Consider the following 27,058-nt stretch of genomic DNA (forward strand, 5'->3'; position numbering starts at 1 on the left):
TAATATAATTATCTATGAAAATTGTATATCCAAATTTGTTTATCTAAATATGCATTTGTAGACTGTTCAATAGTATAGAATATATTTGTGAAAACAAGTCACCAAACTGCAACTTGAGGTATCGGCCAAAAGCCAGCGATGTTAAATAGTTGCTGTCAATATGACTTAATTTGAAGTCAAGTGGAGAAGCTCGAGTTGTATAGTACTTAATACTATGCGCCTCATATGGATACCAAACAAAGAAATGCCTTTTGGGCCGAAACACACTACTCGGGAAGACCTTTTGTTAATCTTGAAACTTTCCACTAAACCAAGCCATAAATACTTCTTTGTAGAATACCAGTTTGCTGCCTTTTGCTACTTTGGGGTCCACCTGCCAGCGCAAGGTTACAAACACTGTATATTTTGTCAGCCAACACTTCAGCCTCTCTTATCTCATTTTCCTCCTCTTTGTTGCACTGTACACCTCTTTGTGTAGGACTCTGTTTTCCACAGTGAGAGCGCTTATGAGGGGGCCAGGGAGGGCGGACAAACAGAGCGCTCTCCACTGAGGCGAGACGAGAAGGCGCGCTGCATAGGAGGAGGAGGTGACGAGTGCTTTAGCAGCAGAAAGCAGCATCCTCCACGTTGATCTAATGAGAATGAAAGGATGAAACCCGAGGAGGAATGCCTTTTCTCTCACTGCATACGCCAAATAAACCCCCCCCACGCCCTTCGCCTGGTGTAAAGTCAAATGCATTCTGCACCAGAATTCACTCATGACGTCGCAGATGCTTGGGAACAGGAGGTGATGCCATACAAAGTCATTTTCCAGCCTTTTAGGAACGGTAGATTCAAAAAAGGCAAGTCAATTCATGCATTAAACTGGCAATGTGGCATTACTCGTACAGCTGCAGATCCTCACATTAAGGGGAAAGAGGTTTTATAAGGTTTTCGACACTTCTAATTAGGTGTGTTTCATTTCAAATTTGAGGTTGCGCCATTTGAGAACAACATTGCAGAAGCTTTGCGGTAAGTTGCAAGAGAGGCTCACGGATTTCTCAAAGCCCCAGCGTGTAATATTTACAGAGTTATTCATTTTCAAACCCCACCATGCCTTTTAATTACATGCAAATAAATGTGTTATTTCACATCAACAATTTTGGTTTATACTATGCTATATTTTGTATTGTTTTATATAATAACTAATTATATTACATATGGAGCACCACTCAGGTGGAGGTTGTCATGTTTCTTTTAGCTATGGAAAGCAAAAGAGGAAGAATTTCACAAAGATAATTCAAATTGCATTTTGGATGTCAGTTTCTGTCTGGTTTGCAGTCGACCGAGTTTCTGGTTTATATGCCAATCGTCAATAAAAGAAAAGGAAATAAGAGAAGATAAAGCGTGCCGGAATTTTGGGAGTTAGGATGACGAGTTAAACTACGCATTTGAATTCATCCACCAAACACAAAAGACAATTTGATACAAAAAGAATTTAACTTTGAAAGACGGGTAGAAAATGAAGCATTGGCTTACTTGTTTTGCGGATGGCCCGGGCAGTTTGTTGCCCTCATGTGTCTGGAGCACTGCACTTGATGTTACCCCGTCCTACATTGTACGTGCCTGGTTTCGATGCATTTGTGTTTGTGTTTAGAAAAAGTGTAGAAAGTGTTGGATTTTCGCTATGGAGTTTGCACTGTGCAGCGCTAGTGTCAGTCGTCGTGTCGGTGCAGATAGACTTGTCTGGATGTGTCACCCTGCTAACTTGACATAGGCTAGCAAAGTATGATCTCTACGAGACATACTATAGTACTATCACATCGTATCTCATGCAGCACATGCATGCACTCTAAATATTATACTTTGGTCCCTTTAAAACAAGACTCATTAAATGCAATGGAAAAATGAATGAGCACTTCTGCTTTTAATGTTTTTTGAGGATGGATTAAATAATTAGAAAATGGAAGTGATAGTCATGTGGATCTTTTTAGTGGAATACAATACATCCATCCATTTTCTGTAGCTGCCTATCCTCACAAGGGTTGTAGGCTTGCTGGTGCTGACATATATGACATATGAAATATGACATATATATATATATATATATATATATATATATATATATATATATATATATATATATATATATATATATATATATATATCCTTATATATATATATATATAAGGATGGATCAAATATGAGCATTATGAATTGTATATACAGCTCTTTTATTGAATTGTGCAAGAAGTCAGGGACCATCAGTGTTCATATTTGTATTTGTTGGTCTGAGTAATCTGTGTAGATCTGAATGGAATTAGAGCATGTGACGTAACTATTATCTTTCCCTATTTCTTACAAATTTCAAATTAGCGCTGGACTGAGCCGAGTGTGAGGAGATGGAAATTTGCCTGTCTGCCTCATCGGCTGTTCTGCGGCGCACGCGTTTGCTCTGCCTGCAGGAAATGACATGCATTACTTTCATGACACCTGCCTTGAGCTGGAGCAGCCAAAGCCAACGCAGACACAAAATGTCTTTATTTGTTTGCCAATTTCTCACTGATAATGAGAAGTCATCCATCTCAAGCTTTCAGTTAGAATGCCACACATTTCAACCGCACAAGATTGGTGTCACATTTCAAGCAGATGCCAAGAACAGGCCTGTAACAGTACAATATGGCATCATGTTAATTAGCCACAGCATTTAGACCAAAAAAGAAAAAAGCACAATGATATGAGGGGCATATACAAAATGGATGTCTTACTTCGGCTGTATTACACTTTGCCACATTATGACATCATACAATTTCAATTTCATGAATATTAATGAACTGAGGCTTGACTGCTGGTTGGCATCCGCTGCGACTTGTCACGTCAACTTGTCAGCTCCAAACATGGCAGCAAGCTCAGAAGACATAAATTGACAAGCGCTACATGCTCATGTCATTTCTTTATTGTATGATGTGTAAAACAGGTTGTCATTCTTTTAGGCATATTTTAAAAAGATCACTACATGCTATTACAATAAGTTACAGACAATGGGACAAATAAATACAAACAGAAAGGAAAAATACAGTATTTTGTCACTGTAATTTTTAATTTTAATTTTAATTCTTTGTCTTTATTGAGTACTTATTTCCCAGCACAAAAAAAATGGATCTGTGAGCATGGACAACCACGGCAAGAGATCTGGTGAAAATAGGGTTATTAGAGATTTTTACAGAGTTTATGCAGGTATCAACACATCTAATTTAATGCCATGATGGTAAATTAATTAGAACACAGAAAGACTCCTTGCTATTTGTTTAATCGTGACCCTTTGCAAAATGTTGTATGTCATTATTCTGTTAGAATTTATGCACATTGCCGTTGATGTTGCAACTCACCAAATAGTACGGAATAAACCAGATAATGTTACATGATCTTTGTTCTGGATTTGCTGAGTAAAATATGCCAAAAGATAACCACTACAAATGTAGTTTCAAAGTTGAAAAAATACATAAATGGCACAGCACTCTGTTTTTTGCATGCATACATTGCCTAACAGTCTTGCCCCCCCAACCGCAACAGTATGCTATTCAAGATACAATGACAAAATGCTTCTAAAAGTACCGTAATGTCATTTTAATAACACACACCATGTGTTATTTGTGTATTTCTTTTGAGATCAGAGAAGCTCCTTCCATTGAATTGTTCAATGTTGTTAACTTATGAAAACAACAATTGTTTGAATGTGTTGTGTCTTGTGGCAGGCTCAAAATACAAGCGTTTGTTCAGTTCACAATGTTAGCAAAGGTTGCAGGAGTAACATGCTCTTTTGATAGTATATAAGTGAAACCAGTGGTAGCTAGCTCTAAATATGCTTATGCTAACAATATACTATCTTAATATGCTTACAATAAGTCAATGCTTCTCGATTTTTTTTCAAAGCCCTCCTTAGAAGAGAGAAAACTTTTTGCACCCCCAACTTGTCGCGCCGAATGTAAATAAGATTACTGTCTCTAAAAACTGAATAATATGTACACCGAAAACAGTATTCATTTTTAACATTAACAAAAGAAAAAAGTAATATGAATCAACTTTCTACAGCGTTTGTTCAGGTTATAGGTTAGTCTAAAACAGAGAAACAAATACCATGTGCATGAAAGAAAAATGATGCCAATCCTTATATTCCGACTACATGTCACACACTTCACAGGGCAAAACCACAGACCTGCACTAATGGGGCAGGGAAAGAATTTAAAATAACTCACTAACATTTGTTAGGAGTCAAACAAAATCTTGATGATTTCTTAACAACAATTTAGAAGACACCCTCGAATACACCTGATATTACTGTATCAGGACCAAACACCCGATGTAAGCTATCAAGTTGTTACTCTCTGCCTATTATGTGTTTACACCACAATCATTTAGATTATTTGATTTTTTTAATATTATTTCTTAATTCTTTCCGCATAAATGAAACTTTACCTATCTTGATGTCTGTATGAGCTTCTTTCTAACAATTTATCCTCTCATGCTCATGTGTTTGCATTTAGTAAATCCTTGGGAGAAGCAATAATGAGGAACATACACATACATCATCACATTTTGAGCTGACACAGTAAAATATGAGCTGCTGATTTTCATGTCCAGTAAATCCAGAATACTTCCAAAAAGTTATTTATTTGAGCAGCAGCAAAGGGGATTTTTTGGCTCGTTTTTTGCCAAATGCATCACAATGTTTAGCTGTTTACAAAATTGCTCTACCTCCATAATTTTTTTGCCCCTCTGTTCTTTGCAACCATTTATCCACTAAATGATTCAAGGATTCATTAAAAAAAAAAGTCAAACTTTCATGAATTATTAAGGTCATCATTACTTTTAGCTCCACTCAGATGTTGTATTACTGATGGATATGATGATTTTCTCTCCAAAGCCACTGTGTTAGGCCCGCCATTGTTTATGAGCCTCAAGGCACCATCTGTTTTTAGGCTGCCTTTCAGTATCACTCCAAAATGCTTCCCCGATAGATTTCGATTGATTTAGGAGTTAATAAAGTGGAATAAGGATGAGGTTCCAAGATGCCTGTTAAGGTAGGCTAACACTTTATTCATCCATTCTCTAGAGTCGCTTATTCTTATGAGGGTTGCTGGCTTGCTGGTGCCTAGCCGTCTCCATTATCTAAATTGTCCAGACATCCTTTGTTGTTCAGACATGACTTTTTGGAGATTTTAGAACCTACAAAAAACATTTAAAGGATAATGCATTATTACATACCTATCTATCCACTCATTGGTCCATTCCCCGTCACTCTACATGGGTTTCCTATATGTCACTGGGACATTTATCAGTCAGGATTTCAACATGATATTAATTCATTAATACAAAGCAGAAAAGATTTCCCTTTGCAAAGTGTGTCATGCTCATGTTCCTATTTCTGACTTAAAATATGGTCAAGTTCACTTATACAAGGATGCTTAATTCTGTTGTTTGATACAAAAAAAATGTTTTCACACAATTTTGTTTTTGTTTGTTCACCTAGCCCCAATCATTTGAAAAAGAAATGAAAGGCTGGGAAGTTGTGTCAAATTGAACTAAATGATCATTTGGATCCTTGGTTGGCATCAAATAAATAACCTGCCTAACAACCCAAATATATCCTTGAGGGTGCATGGGAGTTCACCCAACCATTCTACATGTGCTTTGTGGACTTGGAGAAGGCATTCGACTGTTGCAAAAAAAAAAAAAAAAAAAATAGCTGTTTGATGGGCCATGAATCGCAATGAGAAAAAAAAGAGTCATGTAGAACAGATCATTCAACAGTTGGTGAAACTAATTTGTTTTCATTGCCAATGTGGAAGGATTGCCTGCATGTTTGCTTTGTAATGAGTTGTCAAATAACAAAAACATCTCACATACCCAATGTTGAGAAGCTGACCAGTGATTTCGGAAAAGAGAAACCACATTAAATGGCTGAGAGCTATATCCTTTATGTAAAGTGATATTTGATTTTTTTTCAGCGTATATTTAGAATGACACTTAGGGATATTATTTTGTTTTGTTACTCAGGTCCAAGGATGGTGTTCCAACTTTTTTTTTTTAAATCCATTTTAAATCTGATTTCATTATTGTAATTCAACGTTCATCAATGCAATGAAACATAATGCATTAACATTGTAACAGAATCTAAACTTCCATAGACTGCAGTGTCATGTAGTGTAGGGGTCCCTAACCTTTTAGTCACCACAGACTGGTCAAAGCTTGAGGTTTTTAACTGTGGACGAAGGGGCTTGGAATGTCGACTATAAAGTGCATATAAAATATGAGCTTCTCAATAATGACAAACTAATGGGACCCCTCAGCTTACTTGAGTCTCAAAAATACTTTTACGGCTACTGCATCAAAAATTACAAAAATATACACAAATTACATAGATTAAAGCAATCATATGACCGAATTACAAATGCAATTCATTTCAATACAAAACAATGCAAATGAGTACTGATCAAAGCAAAACCTTTGCCTATGCTAACATATATATACAAAAGGGAAATATGTGGCACAAAGAAAAATGCTAATGAGTTAAACGCATACAAGACAGCACTATATTATATAATGTGCTGAAGAACTAATATTAGCGAGCATGTTATCCACAGTCACAAGTTGTTGGATCAACAAACAAATTAATTTGGCCATATTATCATCAATGACAACATTCTTACAAGTAAAGTACAACTTAAAAGACATTTGTGGTTAAGATTTCACAGATAGACAGAACAATGCGTGCGTCACCGACAGTGACTGCTCTCAATTGCAGCCACGCTGTCCTTCCTCACTACAAAATGTAATATCAACAGCGGCCAGAGGCGGCGCCAAAAAATGTTAGAAGATAAGCTTTTTCTTTTGCAGCTCCAGACAGATTTTTTTTCGTCTTTCACCTTATGTTATGATTATTTTCTATCAATCGATTTCTTTTTTAACCATTATTTTTGAACCAGGTGCAGGGTTACTATGAGTATAAACCAAAGTTAAAAGTATAGTACCTAAAGCTAAGAGCTAAACTCAATGTGATATGTTAGTTGATCTACAGTGAATTAGTAATTGTTGTGCTTTGTTTACATTGTTACTTTCCACTTATTTGATATACCATGGAATAACATCTCATCATTTAGCTGATACAACAGTCAGCCGACAAATCCACACAAACCAGAGGCAGAACCAGATTCATCATTCCAAACCATACAATAAGATGCTGAATTAAAATATGCTTTTTGCTAAAAATGTGATTCTAATATGCTTGGTTAATTTATTTCCTCATTAATTTGGGACTGCCAAGCTCAATGACAAACCCTTTGGGACAATTCGAGTCATGTGAGTTCCCACCTGCTGCTCAGCTCTCTCATGTGACAATCGACATGCAGAGCAGAGCTGCAATCAGGCAGCTCCGAGGTGGATGTAACATGCCATCAGCAGCCATCACCGAAGGCGGGGAGGCTTCCTAACTCGCTCTGAGACATTGATCAGAACAGTCTGTACCAAGAACATGACTCCCACATAGACGTAGAAAAGTACCACACAGCTGACGCCTGTCAGGTCAATGACCATCAGCCAGCTGATGAGGTATTGAGAAATGCATCAATAACACAGCCACCAGGGAAGCTCTGAGAGAGAACTCAAACACCTGGGACACATTCATGTAACAGTAGAAAAAAAAGATGTAGTAAACAAAGGATGCCTTTGAATGTGTGCTTGTGTAACATCAAGGAGACATTCAAACGCATTCATGTTGAATAACTTTGTGTGCAGTATATACAGTACATGTATAACTGCTTATGATAATAACTAAATATAATTGGTTCTCAAGTACACTTGCCCGATGCACAAAGAATACTAAAAATGAAGAGTGATAGATACAAGTATGAGAAGGCACTTCAAAATATAGGAAAATTTTGGAATACTACAATAATATCATTAGGGAATTCTGACATTATAAAGTTTCACAAACAAGCAAAATATATCCATAATGTAAACCAACACAGTTTTGACACAGGTCTGGTTACCTAAAATGAGACGTACTGTGTTTGCCCGTATCCAGTGATGACTTATCGCCAATGGTTTGAAAAAAAAAAAAAAAATATATATATATATATATATATATATATATATATATATATATATATATATATATATATATATATATATATATATATATATATATATATATATACAGAGAGAGAGAGAGAGAGAAAATCAACTTTGTACAGTGGTACCTCGGTACTCGACCATAATCCGTTCTGAGGTGGTGGTCGAGCACCGATTTGTTCGAACACCGAAAGCAATTTTCCCATAAGAAATAATGGAAAGTATGTGTGCACAAGTAAATGTGCACAGGCAGTACATGATAAAGATAAAGATAAATAAAGCATTATAAACCATTTTGTATAATTTACTTACGTTTTGGAGAGTGGTTGATGGCATACAGGAATGGATGTGGAGAGGACGGGAGGGAGTTACTCCTTCCATGATGACGCTAGCTAACTGCGACGCGAGGTACACCGCGTTCATATTTTGCTATAATTTCCTTCTTCGGTTCAATAGTGGTCCTCATTGTTTTCCTCTTTGCCTTCCCCTTATCACTGTCTTTCTTTGGACCCATTATTAAGGGCTAGAGCAACACGAAAAAGTTTAAATCCGGGAAGAAATACTCGAACAAACGTCTTACTCCGCTGGCGGTCTGAGTTGAACTGGCGCTTACCCGCTGGCCGAGAAGGGCCGAGGAGCGCGTTCGGGTCGGCTCGGCTCGGCTCGGCTCGGCTCGGCTAGGCTCGGCTAGTCGAGCACCGAAAATTTGTTTGAGGTCCGATGCATTATCTACTTGAATTTTTTGGTCGAGCACCGATTTGGTCGAGTATAGAGGCGGTCGAGTACCGAGGTACCACTGTAGTGTGAAGTGCGAAAGAAAAAAGCTACAGAGAGAGAGAGAGAGAGAGAGAGAAAGAAAATCTACTTTTTAGTGTGAAGTGTGGAAGAAAAAGCTACAATGGACTCTCGGGTTACGCCGTCCCTGGCTTATGTATTTTTCACATTACATAGTGGAATACTAAGTTTTTTCGTCCCCTCTTTGAGACATTTTTCCCGCTTTACGGCATCAATAACTGTCATGATCTTATCTTATTTTCTGTTTGCGTCAAACTGTCTGCGCTGCAACGCGTCACTGGTCTGCTATTGGTCAGCGTCTTGGTTTCATTAAGATGCCAATATGCTAAGACTTGATCTCATGTGAGTGCTTATAATATTGTATTTATTGTGCATGTTAGTGCTTAATTCAATCTTAAATTGGTTAGTCATGAGTCCCAAGATTGCTCGTGATGTTAAAGGTAGAGATAAGAAGATGATAAGTATGGAAACAAAGCTGGAGATAATTAAGAAATACGAAAAAGGCTTGGCTAGGCTAGGCTGCCCTCGCTAGGGATTATGGCCATAAGTAGCTCAAGTCAACGTCAATCAAAGGTAAATAAAATTTCATTTTCCATTTTTGTTTTCATAGGTTTCGTCTTCAATTAAACATGATGCAAACTTCCTCTATTTGTGTAGCCACACTTAGCACATTTTCATTCTTTGTTTTTTTGACACAGCATAAAATTTAGCTTTGTTCTGTTGTTTGATGACAACTGCAGTCTTCTATTAGAAAACATGCAGTATTTTTTGTTTTCACAACATGTACAACACTTTGTACACAGCAATGGTTGTTTTAAAGAGAAATAAATTTAAGTTAAGCTGTATCAGACGAGTACAGGGTTAAAGATTACCATTTTAAACATCTTGTTACTCGTTTTTGCATTCTACTCAAAGGACAATGAAAGCAGTTCAACTGCAAATGCATTTAATACTTTCCGGCTAATATAATTAATGTAATTTTATTTGAAGCTCAAGCCCACCAGTGTTCATCCATTCACGCACAGTCGTAGCATGCAGTCATCCCTTCATGTTCAACCAACAGTATTTGGTCACAGTTCAAAAGGAGCAGTTATTGATGTCGCCGGATGTAGGTAAATGTGAGCCCACCTCTGCACTCTCAGGGACCATACTTTGAAGCTTCCTATTGTGTCCGCCCCATTGCCTGAGATGCACATGAAAGGACTTGACAACTTTGAAGTCGACAAGTACAGACTCTCACCCTGGCCACTTAAGGCAGGGGCTCCTGAATCAAACATACCTATAAATATACAAATACAAATGACTGCCCTGGCTTTGTTTCCGTGGTGATAACAGTGGGGTTATTGTTATCGTTGACTTAAAACAAGGACCTTAGATTGCAGTTGCTATAGTGTCTGCAGAGGCACCAAATGGTCATCTGAGGCTACGGTCAATAGCAACAATGGCCACATGTCGAAGAGCAAGGGCTACCTGGGGGTTAGCCAAGAAAAGCACTCACCCATTCACACGCACCTTATCTAAAATCTTTAAACTGCCTCATTTTCAGTGCGCTTATCAGAAAGGCATGACCTCAGCGACAACCCTCAAATGTGGTTTATCACTTGTGCATTTTACTTGAAGTGGAGCACAGTGTACTTGTGAAATTTAAAGTCCTACAGGTGAAAATAATCCTGATGGGACTGTTGCGTCAGGGTTCACCGGTAGTCTAAAAGAAAATTAGGGCCATGTAAATGAAATTGTTGCCTCGCATGAAATACTGTGATTGTTTAGAAACAAGATTCATTTAGTCCATGGCGCTGCTGGTATTTCGGACCACTCCATGCCCTCAATCCAGCCCATATGCACTCATATACTGATACAATGGGCCCCCGGTTTACGCGTTTCATCCATTCCGCGGTTGGGATAGTGACGCGAATCCGCCGTATGGCGGGAAATCTCGATCCCTATGTTAAATAGCTAATGCGAGTAAAAACCCAGGTAAAAACATCGAAATTGAATATACATATTAAAAAGTGGTATCAAAATAGTATAGTAAGAGCTACGTATATATAATAAACATGTATACAATTAAATAACATCATAAATAAAAAATATAGAAAGGATCTATTAATACTAGGGAATATGGGCATAACAAGCGGCACTCAAAGGAAAATAAATCCTTTCTATATTTTTATTTATGATGTTTTCTGATCGTATACATGGATATTATATATCCGTAGCACTCATTATAATATTTTGGTACCAATTTTTCATATGTATGTACAGTTTTGATGTTTTTACCTGGGGTTCTAAACGTATTAGCTATTTAACATAGGTTTGGATTGCCCGCCATACGGTGAATTCGTCTTACGAGCCCAACCGCGGAACGGATTAATCTCGTAACACAGGGGCCCACTGTATTTGTATGTGGTCGCACTACCATGTCCACAGATGGGATGGATAGCTGCTGGGAAATTAAAGTCGAAACCTTAAGGAGGTGGTTTTCACAGAAATATTTTCATTGGAGTCCCTGCGTATCTTCCTTGGTGATTTCAGATTAAGCAAACACAAATATGAATGTTGAACGTGAAATTCCACTGAGAGTAAATCAATCATAACTTGAACTTTTACAACATATACAATGTGTCAGTAATGTACTGTATATGGTTTAAAATAATTGAAATTCCTAGGAAATACCTTGTATCATTAAGTTAAGAATGAAATAGAGATTTGTCCGCTGACATAGGTGTCAGGTTCAGACAACCTAGAACATTCAATGAACAGACAAGAAGGAAGACAAGGGGCTTTTACTCGCAAGGAAAGTGGACAGAGAGGTGCACATTTATAGTTCTTCTACCGTTCTGGATACACTTTCTGTCCACCCTCTTATATTCGTTAGGGTTGGCCCTAGTTACAAAACCACTTGCGGCCCTGAAAGGTTAGGGGAGATATTATGGCAGCTACGCAACAATCAGTTTCTGATAGTGGGGGATGTAGATGGAAGTCCATATACTATCACTCCATGCAATCACTGCTATCTGCTTTCTCAGGAACATGGCGACATACCCCATACCGTTCCCCCCGGTGATTAGGTCGTTATGTTGCAGAAACTATGCCTACAGAAACTACAGAAACTATGCCTGTGATTAGATTGTGGTGCCTGCTTTCTTATTACAACTGCAGGAGGCATGTCCTCTCCTCACACTTTATTCACAAACAACTCCAACAGACAATATCCATGTCTACCAATATACATGTTGCAGAAACAAATGTGGGACTGTATACAATTATTCTAACATAAGGCACTCAATGAAATGTATGCACAGCAGTACATTTTCTACCACTTTGTTTCAGAGGGGGGGGACAAGTTATTTTATGTTTTTTGAGTACCCAAAAGCAAGGATTCAACCTGAATTGGAAGCCTCCAACCTTATAACAGTCATGCACGTGGTCACCATATTGTTCACTAGAAATTCCTTTTATCCGTTGAATATAGCGTGCATGGTTGTGGAATGTGGAAGTGATGGTTTTTTGAGTGCAACCCAGAACTTGTTTGTATCTTTGAGCTTCTGCAAATATTAAAATACTGTATATACTCCACAACCCATACCTTTTAGATCGAAAGAGCATATCAGTGCTCTTCAGATTTCATTGTTACTTTGCCAGCCAAGTACTGCAAGCTATTGATTAGGCCTTTGGCAACACAGGCAGATTCACTATTTTATTAGGGGCTTCTAATGTCTGATCAGAAGAGATTAAAGGTCTGCCACTGCCTCTAGCTACGCTATCATTTAGACCCTTTCATTAGACTTGGATGGCTGTACAAACATAATTAGCCTAAGGACTAAGCGCTGGCAATGGACTCTGGGTAGACTGACTCTTCATAAAGAGGTAAAAGAGTTGCCTTGCATCAAAAGTAAAATAGTGAGATAATGCTGACAAATATTGTTGCAGATCCATCGTAGCAGATTATGCATGTTACGACAATCCCCAGATACAAGAGAAATATCTTCCCTAGGGGCTGTACATTGAAAGCATTAGTTAGTGATGTGCTCATGCATATTTATTGTAGGCATGCAAGAGGAAAGTCCCTTTCACGTTGCCATCCCACACAACTGACACATCAGCGACTTAATATTAGAGCCAGCCTTCATTTGCATCTGCCTTTCAAATAGAATCCAGCATTTGATGAAGCTCCTAGCAGACCGACAGTTCGGAGCATGCCCGCATGACAACATCAGCACCAGGGTTTGTAAATTTTTCCGAACAGCAAACTGCTTCCAACAAAAGATGCAACCGGTAAATCTATGTGCGGACCAAATGAGAGTTAAACTATTCTTGAGGTATTCAATGTCATATTTCCTTATGTGCTGATCCATGAAAAGACTGAACGCCTCATAATATGGTCAAAACGCTATAGTTTCGATCATTTCTACATGAGGGAGAGACTTGCAATGACAACACCTTGAAGCGGTGCTCTCACTTTGGTGTGCGCTCACTTTGCACATCTTTGACTCACAACCTAAAATCCCAAAGGATCATGTCAAGCCCAAAGACAAGTTCTCCATACACAACACACACAAAAGCCCTGATCACACAAAGTGTATTATCTACTGCGGTTGCCAAGCAACCAAATGTAGACACAATATAATCGTTAATTTGTATCCAGCTGTGTCAGCAATGGTTCGCCATGACTGAAAATCTTTTTTTTTCACCCCATCTAATTAAAAAAAAAAAAAAAAATGATGATAATCCCGACACACTGCCTCATTTGAGATGAAACAAAAGAGAAAATTTGAAGCTCAGTTTGGGGTACTTCTGTTTCACCCATCCTTACTTCGTGTTTATTGCTTTGTTCCAATACTTAATTTCTTCTTATCCAGCATTAAACTCGTAATACAAGCAGAAACAATTCCAGGTTAATAGCAACATTGAAGATTGTGAAGAATTAAAAAAAAAAAAAGTGCCTTTGTGCTTTTTAGCTATGATGTGAATGATCACAGTATGGAAAATGGCATTTGTCGTCTGTGACTATTGATCACTCTAATTGGCTGCTAGCTTGCGAACCATTGCATGTGAATGGTTTGAGAAAGGATGACAGATGCAAACATGCACAACAAAAACAGCTGGCCAGCGCACTGAAAAATTTCTGGCTACATGCCTGATGCCAACTGTTTTATTAAAAAGCAGTGTACCATCAAAATGACAAAGAAACAATGCATTACTTTCTTTATGAAAATGTAGTACACGGTTTATATACATAATAAATTAAATTTAAGGAACCAAAACTTCACAGCATTCAATGATTTATTTACATTAACTTTAAAGGTAGGATACTTAAAAACAAGCAAAAAGCAATTATCCTAATGGATTCTGCAATAACTTAAACTGAAGGTTGTGTTAGAAAATGAAATTAGTTTTACAAGCACTGCAAACACCTCTGAAGAGTAGCAATAGTACTGAGCACCTATTAAAGTTTAAGGAGTGTTCCTTTAACATTGCTGTAAATACTGCAGCAGGTACTGCACCTACATATACAGGTATTGCATATGAGATCAGTTATTCTTATATTTTAATTCTACACTTAATTGTATTTGAAATTGCTGTGGTTAGATCAAAATGAATGTTGAAATCCCTAGTCTTGAAAAAAATCCTCTTTTAAGTTTTGGCACATACATTTTTACAATTTTTAAACTTTCAGGAGCTGTTGTTAGAGCATTGGAAAGTGACTTCCATTAAAATTGACCTTGCAACATTCTTAAGCTGTTCAAAGCTGAGGAGGTTTGTCCCCTCAACAGAAGAAAGTCATCAAACTTGGTGATTTGGCCTCAACCTCAAAAACAACAAGTTCACATGATCATCTTCTGAGGCATCATCTGCCAAAGTTTATGTGTTTTACTGCTTCCAACTGTGTATGTTTCTTTTTTATTTTAATGAGGTAAAATTACGCCCATGGGAAATTTGATTGAAGAATTTTGTTTCATGAGATGTGTGTGAGAGTTATCGATATTTTATCATGGCTTTTGTAAGTGCGTTGATGGCTCAGCACATTTTTGTTTTCATTAAACATAACACAGAATAACACATTGACACTTTATATGTATTAGTATTTACAAGTCACTCCAAATATCACTTTTGTGTATTATGAGGTGAGTCCTATCGTGATGATCAAGGTTAATGATGGTTCTACTATATTTTGATTTTCATCCCACTTAATACAACATTAAGTGGACTATCACTGCCACAGACAGAAGCGATTCATTTGTCACAGTCATACGTGGCACAACATCATCAACAAACAAATCAATCACAAGATTGTAAACAACAAGACCCTACATAGTAAGTCTTGAGTTTGAGTACGTGCTTGGAGCTAAAGAGTACCATTATAGTGAATTTTCACTTTTTATTACTTGGTATGTGCATATATATGGCTAAATCGTCTGTGAAATGATGTTAGACAAGAAAGAGGTTCTCCCACACTTGTGATGGGTCTATTGGTTCCTTAAAGGGACCCGTTCATTCACAACAGCTCACTAAGAAGAGTTGTTCGAAAGACTCTCTCTTTCATGTTTTTTCGTTTATTTGGAGCAGTCGCGCTGCAGGCAATAGCGCAGGTTGTCCGAGTCATGCGTCCTTGTGTCCCTTGCTTGGTGACAGAGGCCATAGGTGCAAAAACATATCCATTGTAAAGCGTCTTTAAGTGTCTAGAAAAGAACTATATAAAAGTGATGCATCATAATTATTACTATTTTTAAATCATCATTTTTTTATTTCGATACAAACACTTGGATTAGAGATACATTTCAATTTATGTTATACTTCCAAGTGTTGTAATTGATGGGACATTTAATATTGTCTTCCTTTAAAATATTCTAAGTCGTCAACACGCTTAGGCATGTTAGAAATTGTGCCAAATGTGGCTTCATTTAGTCAAATGGAAGTCTAAAAAAATATACCTCAAAAACATTTTTGAAAAACAGGGATGAAGGCTCCTCAGAAGAATTAGAGTCCCACCGTTCATAATGAAGAATTGTTGAAAAGAGTTGGGTCTTTCGAGAACGTCATATCACTATCACAGACACGAGCTACAAACATACTGTATACTAGACATGATATATTTACTAATCCTTTATTGTAAGGAGCGTATTTTTGGAGAAATCTATATTATATGTTATCTATATAATCGATATTATTGGTCCACACAATTCTATTTGTCATTTACACGAAACATTACCTGCTGATTTACAGACCTTTTTGCCAGAGTCTGTCACATTTAAGTGTAAATAAACTGAATCTTAGATAGCAATGGTATGATCACAATTCTGTTTCATTAGAAATCACTGGTCAATCAGAATTGCAGTTAAGAAACCGATAAATTTAGTTTTGCTTGAGGTAAAATGACAGCATATCCTGTTTAAATTCATAGCATGGAAAACTTACAACAAATCAAAGCACTAATTTGAATAACCACTTGACACTGACAAGAGAAAAAGCAAACCTGAGCTTTCAAGAAACATATCATTCCTCCTTCAGCCCATCTGATTGCCATCAGTGGATAAAAGTAATAACATCTTGCTCTTCAGACCCAAGTTAAATTGACATCCCACCGGTAATTGCTAAGAACTATTGACCTGATGATTGCTTCATTTGAGAGACAACGTCTCTTCACTTCTTCTCTGATAATAGGAACTATCTGAAAATATCCAAAGACCCAGAGTCTACTCGGCAGCCACTCTAACATCAGCCTAATGGACACTCAGTCAGAAAAAAAATACCATCATAGTCCAATTTTTACACTATATCATCTATCATTTTATCAAGCTTTTCTACTGTATGTGTTTTTGCCAAGCAGATGAAAAGTCAGAAGTGACAGATAAGCATTTCATGTGCTTATGTTACTTGTTGAATATGAAGGATGCTTGGAGGTAACTAAGTGGGGGAAGGTGATGCCACTAAATCCTTTCACAAGGCACACACAAACAAAAGAAGCCACTTATGATACCCGTATACGGCCGACACCCAGCGGGCGAAGACTCACCCGGTGAGAACGACCACGAAGTCCATTACATTCCATCCGTTACGGAGGTAGGAGCCTTTATGGAATGCAAAGCCCAAGGCAATGATCTTAATGGCTGCCTCGAAACAGAATATTCCAATAAAGTAGGGCTCTGTGTCGTCCTGTAGAGGGAGAAAGTCAGAGCGAGAGAGAGTCCATGAGAGTGACATCGGAGGGTCATTTTTTTTAAAAAAACATAAAAATGTAAGAGAGCAGTTAATGAAGCATAAAGTGAAAGAAAGAGGGGTAAGTAACATGGAGAAAGAAAGATGGCCCCTTTCACCTCTTGCATATCCTAAGCAAAAGTACAAGAAGTGGAGCCCTGTTCTTTAAATGATAAAAAAGGACTGTGAACACAAATATTTATGCCCATAGCAGGGTGCTATTAATCAATGGAGGTCCACACATGATTAATAATGAATAAGAAACATTGTTAAAAGTGTAACCTGCAGCCATGTTGTACCAAAACAACTTGGAAACAGTTGTTTGACCCAAAATTACATTTTAATGAAAAAGTAAAATGCCCAACAGATTCTTAAGTTTATTGGGCATCATATACAGCAGTGTTGTGACTTTACTGATATAAATGACTTTAGTGATTTAAATGAGCTCTTCATTTCAACCTGAAGTAAGTTTGTGTGTGTGTGTGTGTGTGTGCGCGTGTGTGTGTGTGTGTGTGTGTGTGTGTGTGTGTGTGTGGGAGGGGAGGGGGGGGGGGGGGGGGGGGTGAGTCCTAAAAAAAAACCCTATGGAACAAAACATTTGCCATGAAAAGAAAAAGGGGACACATGACTTGCAAGACCAACAACTATCCAACAAAGACTGAAAAAAAGAAAGGAACAAAACTGACAAGACAACGAGGTACATCCGGACAAGTCACAAGTGGTTGACAGGACAAAGGTAAACAGGACGTAACATGACGCGAAACTACATATAATCTAAATAAACCACAGATCATGACAGTTGATGCCCAAAAAATATCATGTAGTGCCAAATGTTAAAAATGGAATAATTTCTTTGCCCGTCTGTTTTTAAAGTTTACTACTTCCTGGTTCAAGAAGGAAGGATAAATATCAATTGTCCTGTACCATTTTGAGTGGGATATACTGTATACTGACCCCCAAACACACATTACAGAATCTCATCAGTGTACTGACTAAAAATAAGCTTATCATCTATTAAAAAATATAGTATCAGTATGTATCCCTAAAACTGTATCCTTTTTCACATTAACAAAAGAAGGAAGCAATATAAATCAACTCCCAACAACCGTTGACTACTTTTTTGCAGCTTTTCTACAGGTTACAGGTTAGTCTAAAATTGAAAAAAAATAACCAAGTGCATCGAAGTGCCTGAAATGTAAAAAAGAAAGAAAGGAAAAGATCCCAATCCTTATTTTATTCCAATTCATATGGCAAAAACAAAACATTTTCCCTTTTTCCCTAGGGGTGGTTAGCACCCCCAGGTATCACCCCGCACTATTTGAAAATGACTGGCTTAGACGGACCCGAAACCTATCTGACTTTGGGTGAGATACACTGTGGATTAGTAAGTCCTCAATCACGGGGTATAAAACCAAACATTCACACGAATATTCACTAGAATTTACACGATCAGGATTTGGGAGCTTATTACTCATTGATCCAATTAGAAGATAGAACAATCTATGTAATCTATTTAAACATAATCTATTTAAACATTTGCTCAAATTTCACTACTTGCACCTAAATTATCCCAAATTAATGTAATTATACTTAAAAGATTTTGGAAAAGAATAGAAGAATTTTTGTTGTCCCTTGAATGAAAGACATTGTGTTTGTGGATCCATTTAATTATGTCGTCAATTGATCGGCAAGTTATGACATTGCAACGAATCAATGACATTTTCTGATTGATCAGCAAACAAGATATTACAAAAGATTTCACACTTTGCATAAAAAGCCAAAATATTTGCTCCACATGACAAGACCTGCGTAAAGTCTTATATTCACACCTATGAGCGGACAGGGGAAGTAAACTACTAACTAAAACTACTACGAACTAAAAATGTATCTTCATAATTGTATATTTCACTGGTCTACACATGATATTCTGATTAATATTTTGCTTGTGGAAAATTAATTAAGCAGTTAAATTCACCTGTTTTTATCCATCTTGTTACATCAGATATTTACACAGAAATATGGTCAATCGAAGTTTAAAAAAATAAGAATAATCAAAACTTCTTTTTTATAAATAGGATGCTTTAAGTACCATTCTATCTTCAACACTGAACATGTCTGCATGTTTAGCACCAACATATTTATAGAAAAAGGATGGATAAATAGTTATTTTCAACATAACATCGACAGAATACTACAGTTGTTTAATTATTTTAGGGATATGTTCACTAAAATAATAAACATATTGCGAATAATAAACATATTGCGGATAATTCATATATACAATCATACACGTATAAAACTTCACATATACATATCAAGTTTAGACACCACGAATTTTATAAAAGATCTTATTCAATTTATACATCATTGTTATGTTTTTAATACAAGTGTATATTTGAAAACTCTTTTTGAGCAGTCATTGATTTACATATTTTCAGTTCTATTTCATAGTTGTTCCATAAATTGACACCTTGAACAGTACACATTTGTTTTACAGATGGAAAAAAATGCAGATAAGCCGCACTAAACTATGAGCCGCGGGCCACTTAAACAGAGTTTTGACGCACAGACGTGCATTTTATGTCGGCCGTATGCTTGCTTGCAATAATTACCGTAACGGGGCGAGCAAACTGGTGGCTGTGAGCAACAAGTTCCTGTTGCGGCTAACAGCAGCTCGTGTTAGCAGCTCGTGCTAGCACTTACACTGGCGAGTCGTTCATTGACCGCTCACATTGTGGGAAATCTGTAACACACTTAACTTTACGCGCAACGAATTGATAATTTACGGAAATGTAGACAAGAAAATATGAAGAGTTTAGGGAAAATTTGTTTTTTTTTCTGTTTTTCTATACTTTTTTCATTGTTGCCAAAGTGTTGGTGCGTCATATACACAATAACTTAAAAAAAATACCTGAATTTATACACCGAAGTGCCTTTTATTTGAGAAATTACAATACTTGCTAATTTTTTGTTCCACCACGCTATATGAACCAAAATGTTGTAGACAGGCTGGTAAGGGCATATTAAAACATTGATATTGATAAGATTTGTTTTGACATGACTTTCATCGGCCCTTGAGTTACGGGTTAAACGAAGGCCTTTCCTTATGAGTGAGCAAGTGAGCTGGAAGAGGTGTGAATGCATTATACTTCTTCTCCGTTGGTTGAACGTAGTATGTGCAGCAGGCCTACAGGCATTACAGAGAGCTTGAACAGCGACTATCTCACGCCTACATCCATCCCCTTTGCTTTTCCTCACTCGCTTCCAGCTCACTTCAACCTGACAGACACTGTCCCCAACCCCCTGAATCCTCCTGCCGTCTCCGACATAAATAATCACATGAAGGCAGTGTGACAGGCCAGAGCACTATAAAGAAGTGTGACCTTTTCTATAGTGTCGTCTGCCCACGCTGAAGCACGAGTGATAATTGACATGTAAGACAAGAGTTACTGCATCACGAAGAAAGGCGCTTTGATATAGCAACATATTTTGTACACCGCTGTTTAGACATTGAACGTATCAGAGAAGTTACTAGGGAGACAGAACCTCAGAGTATGAAAGATTTACTACTAAGGTTAAGTTTTCATTGTGGCGTATTTCTTAGCAAGAGTTTATAAAAGTAACTTAATGTGGTGCATGAGCCAAGAAAATCTCATTAACGGTTGGTTAGGATCCAGATTGAAATGCAGATCAAGGATTTCTCAATGGTGCACAATACTGACAAATACCTGATTTGAGCAATAAGTGTTGTCAAAAAAGGAATTCAAAATTACAGATGAATTCAATAAGATCTGTAATTTAATTGATCTCATTATTCTCATTTTAATCTTACCCCCAAAAATTTAGAAAAAGTGTTCAACCAGAGGTTTTCAGAGACATTGTATTACATGGGGAAATCAAAAGACTGATATACAACAACAAAAAACTGAATTCAGTCACTATTTTCTTTAAAAGATGTAGTAACAAATAATAATTGAGGTCTGCGGCTTATATTCCAGTGTGGCGTATCTGAAGGTTTTTTTTTTTTTTTCCCTAGCCACCAGGAGACAATCTACCAGGAAAGCAAATGTGTGTATCTCTTGAGTGTGTCAATTGAGGGGTTTGAACTATGAAATGTAACTGAAAAGATGTGAATCATCCATTCATGTATCCATTTTCTATAGCTGCTTATCCCCACAAGGGTCGCAGGCTCGCTGGCGCCTATCTCAGCTGGCTTCAGACAGTAAATAGGGGACATCCTGAACTGGTTGCCCGCCAATCGCAGGGCACACAGAGAAAATCAATGGTTAAAAATCTATTATTATAAATTATGTCTAAATTGAATAAGTTCTTGTATAAAAGTTTGTGATATGTACATATTGTTATTTAACTGCAGTATACTGTCAATGTTGAAAATACTGTATCTATCCATCCATTTTTTATATATGTTAGTGCTAAACAAGCAGGCATGTTCAGTTAAAAACAATTAAAAAATGAATACAAATTTTAAAAAAAAAGCTTCCACACAACATCTTTTTGCACAAATTTCTGATGTTATGACCTGCAACTTTTTTTCTAAAATTTTGATGCTGCGCCTCATAGACTAGTGCGCCTTATAGCCCAAAAAATATGTTAATTTTACTACATTGGAGGCTATTCTCAAGTGGTGACTGCAACCGTTTGTTCCAACCATCTTTTGACAATAGCCAAATAATTAGAAAACCAAGCATATTCTTGTATACTTGCTCAGATGCAAGGCGTTCTAAAGTTCAGTTTGGGAAAGAGCTTTGCTATGACACAGTACATTACCATCTGGGGCTGTACTCGCAGCTTGGTGCTTTGCATTTATGCTGTAGGCTAAACTTGAGCTGTATCTGTTGTAAGCAAGCTCCTTCTTACAAAGAATGCAAACCACACTCGCCTTATTGAAAGCACCGTCAAAGTTTTTCTTTAAAGTTAAATTTACCATTCATCGGTTCAACAACTCTCATATGCTCTTCCATTTTCAGGTCTTCCTCCTGCTTTCCTACGCAGAAGAAACCTATCACGTTATCCCAAACACAATGATGGCCAATCGGTCCTATGTTTGACCTTGTTTTCCAACCCCAACAACTTAAGCTAAGAAGATGCATGAAAACAGATATATTATATTATTATATTAAATTATTTATAGTTAGAGATAAAAAAATTGATTCACATGATTAAGAAAAATAACACTTTAACGAGGACTGTAATTACCGTATTTCTCAGTGTAGAAGTCAAGTATTTTTTTTTCGTTTTCAACCCATATATTAGGTGGGGTCAACTTATAACCGCATAAGTCAGACCAGATGAATTTCTTCCAGATATCTGTATCTGAATAACGTTAAATCAAAGGCAAAATAAGTAATATGTCATTTGCAAAGCTTTTTCTTTTTACCTCTAATTCAAAATAGTATGCATCCATTTTAGAGTGTTTGCGTGGAACATTTCAAAAATGTACTGTCAAGACTCGCCTAGGTGCCTCTTTGTTGTCAATAACGAGGCTGCGTGGATAATTTTTTCAGCGGACTTTGACGCATAATGATAAGAAAATGGCTTCACTTGTCTCCTTCAGCTTATGGATGAGTGCTTAAATAAGCCGTTGAAAATACAAATGTGAGAGCATTGGAACACATGTCAGCAGTTGGGGGGTCAGTGAAGAGCAACCTTCCACGCTCTGATCTCTCCACACAGTTGACATTAGTTAAGTAGAGAAAGCTTAGGAGACCATCCCAAGTAAGATGATCAGCAAATCATTTGACTACCCATGGAAGAATAAGGCGCATGTTTGAAGAAATGATCAGGAGGAAGAAGAGCAAGTTATATCCGCTCACTGAAATGGGAGGAGCTATTTGTTATGCGAGATAGTGATGATGATGTCTTTTAGACAAATTAATATGCAGCTGTGTCAAAAATTAAAACATTGAAACTCTAAATCATTTAATTGTTGCAACATCGTTTTCAGCATTTGTGTTTACACGTATGCGTAGATTGCCTTGCAGTCTTCTTTCATTTCAACCCGCCCCTCCATAACTGCAACAGTATGTTACTTGATATACAATGTAGAAATGCCTCCAAAAGTACAGTATTTTCATCATTTTAATAACACACACCATGTTTTTTAATTGAACAGCCATGATATAATGGCTAGCGTGATTTGGTGTTATTAAAAGGGGGTGGGATTAAATAAATTTTACTTCTTCCCACTCCTTTTCAGACATGGGGACAGGACGTGTGGTTTCCTTTTTTCTTTTACTCATTTTGATAGTGTCTGTCTTGTGACTGTGTGTGTGTGTATATATATATATATATATATATATATATATATATATATATATATATATATATATATATATATATATATATATATATATATATATATATATATATATATATATATATATATATATATATATTTAATCTTTTTCTGTGAGTTCATGTTTTTTTCCCACGTTTGAAATAAAGAACTTGATTGATTGATTGATTGATTGATTGATTGATTGATTGATTGATTGATAACCATAAAGTCAGGGGTATACTTATGATCGCATTTTTGTAAAATTCACCCAAATTGCAGTTAAAAAAAAGGGGTTGTCGACTTGTACTCAAAAAAATTGCTGCACATTTTGGATTTGTTTAACCAGATTGCATGTGCAAATTAATTGGCGGCTTGTTTTATTACATCATCAAGGTGAAGAATTCAGCATGCTACAGTGTGATCCCTCTTTGTTGAACAACTCTCATTACTTTCCCCGTTCCCGGCTGCTATTTTGTTGTCCTCGTCATAACAATCTTGTGTTGCTAAATACGCTCTGCAGCTGCGGAGACCACTTAAGGCAGGAGCAGGTGGGTGAATGTGACAGGAATTCATTAAGTTAGTCACACAAAGCTGTTGATTTTTGTAGCACATGCTATTTTCAACCCCAATGCGCAACCTCAAATAACACACGCGGATAACTGGAACAAAATGTGCCATTTTTCTCCCCATTATTGATAGACAGGGCAGTTTGCCAGTTTCATTTTTTTTTTTTTTTTAACAGACATGCCGTCATGTCGGTTTTGCTTCTGAAACTGGTTAATTGTGTACAACAAAAGACAGCGTTGTCTTAGTCAGTGGTTTCCAAAGTGGGGTCCGTGGCCTGACTACAGGGTGTCCGTGAAATACTTTGGGTGTTTTGGAAATGATTTACTTTAACTTTTAACAGTTAGAGATGTGTGCCTTGTTTGGCTTAGTGTTAGAAAGCCCACATTGTTTATATGTTTGTACTTTCGTTCGATGTGCTGTTTGCGTGAGATGTTGTAGTTTCCCATGCTGTGAGCATTCCGTGAACGCACCACTAGTCTAACGTGAATGACCCACCGTAGTTTTCCTTATTTCCTCGTCAGCGACACCGTTCAATCCGTGACATAACTTGATAAAGTTGCTCATAACGCACATTCTAGCACATTTGTGATTGTGTGTATGTGATGAAAGGTGAGTTTATTTCCTTGTAACGTTCAATGTGGACATTAGTTGTGTGTTATAGAGCAGGTGTATGCTTGTGTGTGACGTCTTTTACTGCGATTAAATTGTTGTATTCGGCTAGCATGCTAATTATGCTAATAGCGTTTCGTTCATATGAGGAAGCATTTAGTTGTGTTGGCTAGAGCTGAATGCAGTGAGTTTAGAAGTTAAGAATGTTATGTTGCTTGTTGAGTTGTGGATTGAATGGTGTATGTACTGTATGTATGTATGTTAACATTTGTTCTGTCTGTTTTATTGCAGACCACAGTTAATAAATGTGCTGAATGGAGCAACGGTACATGTTCTTTAACCGGAGCATATCCATCCATATTTTGCCACTCGAAAAAGAACTAGCTGGAGACATCATAGTAAACCCTGAACCCCACGTTTTATGATCCTCTCCGTTTTACTTAGTTCTTGGATTTTGGCGCTGCCTGTGGCGGCTGTTGGTAGTGCATTTTGTGGGAGCAGTTGCTGTCTTTTTACACCCAATGTTCTTTCTCTTTGTGAGCTCTGGCTTCCGAGTGTCTGTGAGTTGTGTTTTCTTCATTGGAAAGTTGTCATTTATGCTAATATGCCCAAAATTAGTCGTTTGTCGGTCTAACTCAGGGGTGGGCAATTCCAGGCCTCGGGGGCCGGTGTCCTGCATGTTTTCCTGTTTTCTCTATCAAACACACCTGATTCAAATGATTAGGATTATTCTCAAGCTCCAGCAGAGCTTGTTGATGAGCTAATGGTTTAAATCAGGTGTGTTAGGGAGAGAAAACTGGAAAACATGCAGGACACCGGCCCTCGAGGGCTGGAGTTGCCCACCCCGGTCTAACTTGTGACTGTAAGTAACATGCTAGCTAATGTTAACATTTGTATTCATTTAATTTTATTTTACATTAAATTGTGGAAAGTTTTCATAACTTCAATTAAGCGATCCATTCGACCAGTTTAATATAATTTTAAAGATGTAATCATTATTAAATTTGTCCAATTGTGTTTATGTCTACAATTGCTTGCTAATGAGGCAATGATGCTAGCAAAGCTATTTTATAATGCTGATTTGATTAAATAATTGGCAGCAAGCATTTTGGGGGAAATTGACCCGGTTTGGAGGTGTGTAATTTGCAATTTTCATTTTCTCAACTTCAGTATAGCTGAAAAGAAACAAATATATTAGTTGTCATATTGAATATGTTACTGAATAAAAAGGGCAATTAAGTTTGGCTTTAATGAATTGTTTCTCTGTTTGTTTTGTTTCAACCAACATTTGCAACGACTGAAAATTTGCTTTCTAAAAGGGGTCCCTGACTTCAAAAAGCTAAATTGTTTAATTCAATTGTTAAATTCTCTTAACCTTTGAGATGAAAAGAGAAAAAGAGACCTCACTTTTCAGCAAAGGGAGATTACAAAAACAATGGCTCCAAATAAGGCAAACTGTTTCTTTACTGTAAAAGTAGCATCTGCAAATGTGAAGGATGTGCATGTGGGAGGAGAGTACTTACCAGGCGCTCCGACATGGGCGTCTTGTCGCTGGCAGGTAGATGTTGCTCCAGGGCCAAGACGATGCAGTTGGCGATGATTGTGGCCAAGATCATGTATTCAAATGGAGTGGGAGGGTTAAGGAGCACTTGAAAGTCGAGCAGCATTCATTTCATTATAACATTAATCATTAAAACATCATCTAATGGAACTTAAAGTACACTATATAGTCAAAAGTCAATTAATTCGTCAGCTTAGACTACACCCATTATTTTATACTCAATGTTATGTTATGCGAGCTAGGTATTTATTATCCCACAGGAAATTCAAGCACACCAACATCAACCCATTTGTTTTTTTTTGTTGGTTTATTTTAGTTTTTTTACGCCGCATGCCCCAATAAAGTTAGCTGAAACCTCTACCAGAGGGTACACTACGCCCTGGACAAGTAACCAATCAATCGCAGTCCATGTGTTCTCGTTTTTCAACACCATTTTTAATGGATCGCGTTTCAACACCATTTTTAACGGGGTACAGTCCAATAGAATGGTGAAATGGTGAATTGGTGAAATTATAGATTTTCTTTTTTGCTTGTTTGTTTGGTATTCCTGAGGTCAAAATCTTGTTTCTTTTTTTCTATTAATTGTTTAACTCTATAACTCGGGGAAACATGCATTTTGGGAAAAATGCAGGGGGTAACAGGGGAAATAATGTGGGTTACTGATGAAAAAATGTGTTCATTTCATTTTGTTTTATGTTATTTTGTGAAAATGTTGATGAATCTTTAATAAAACAATCAAATCAACCAGTTTGATATATTTTTAAAACTAATAATTTTGAAATTTGTAAAAATTTCTTTTTGTGTCTACAATTGCTTGCTAATGAGGTGATAAAGCAGTCATGAGAAATCTATAACATTTTGGAAGTGTATATATATGTATATATATATATATATATATACATATATATGGAAGTATATAG

The 27,058-nt window shown here is 37.0% G+C and overlaps 1 protein-coding gene across 1 annotated transcript in view; it reads right to left on the bottom strand.

Annotated features, from left to right (window-relative positions):
* LOC148411396 (voltage-dependent N-type calcium channel subunit alpha-1B-like) overlaps positions 1 to 27,058 on the bottom strand; it is a 175,998-nt gene that overhangs the window by 136,247 nt on the left and 12,693 nt on the right. Inside the window, exons 4-5 of the mRNA XM_088435897.1 lie at positions 26,101 to 26,206; positions 16,922 to 17,061 (exon numbers count right to left, since the gene is read on the bottom strand). Of these exons, the coding sequence (XP_088292023.1) occupies positions 16,922 to 17,061; positions 26,101 to 26,206 (246 nt within the window). The remainder of the gene's footprint in view (positions 1 to 16,921; positions 17,062 to 26,100; positions 26,207 to 27,058) is intronic.

Source organism: Hippichthys cyanospilos, chromosome 15, assembly GCF_059441005.1.
Source record: "Hippichthys cyanospilos isolate Australia breed blue-spotted pipefish chromosome 15, RoL_Hcya_1.0, whole genome shotgun sequence".
Classification (NCBI taxonomy): Eukaryota; Metazoa; Chordata; class Actinopteri; order Syngnathiformes; family Syngnathidae; genus Hippichthys; species Hippichthys cyanospilos.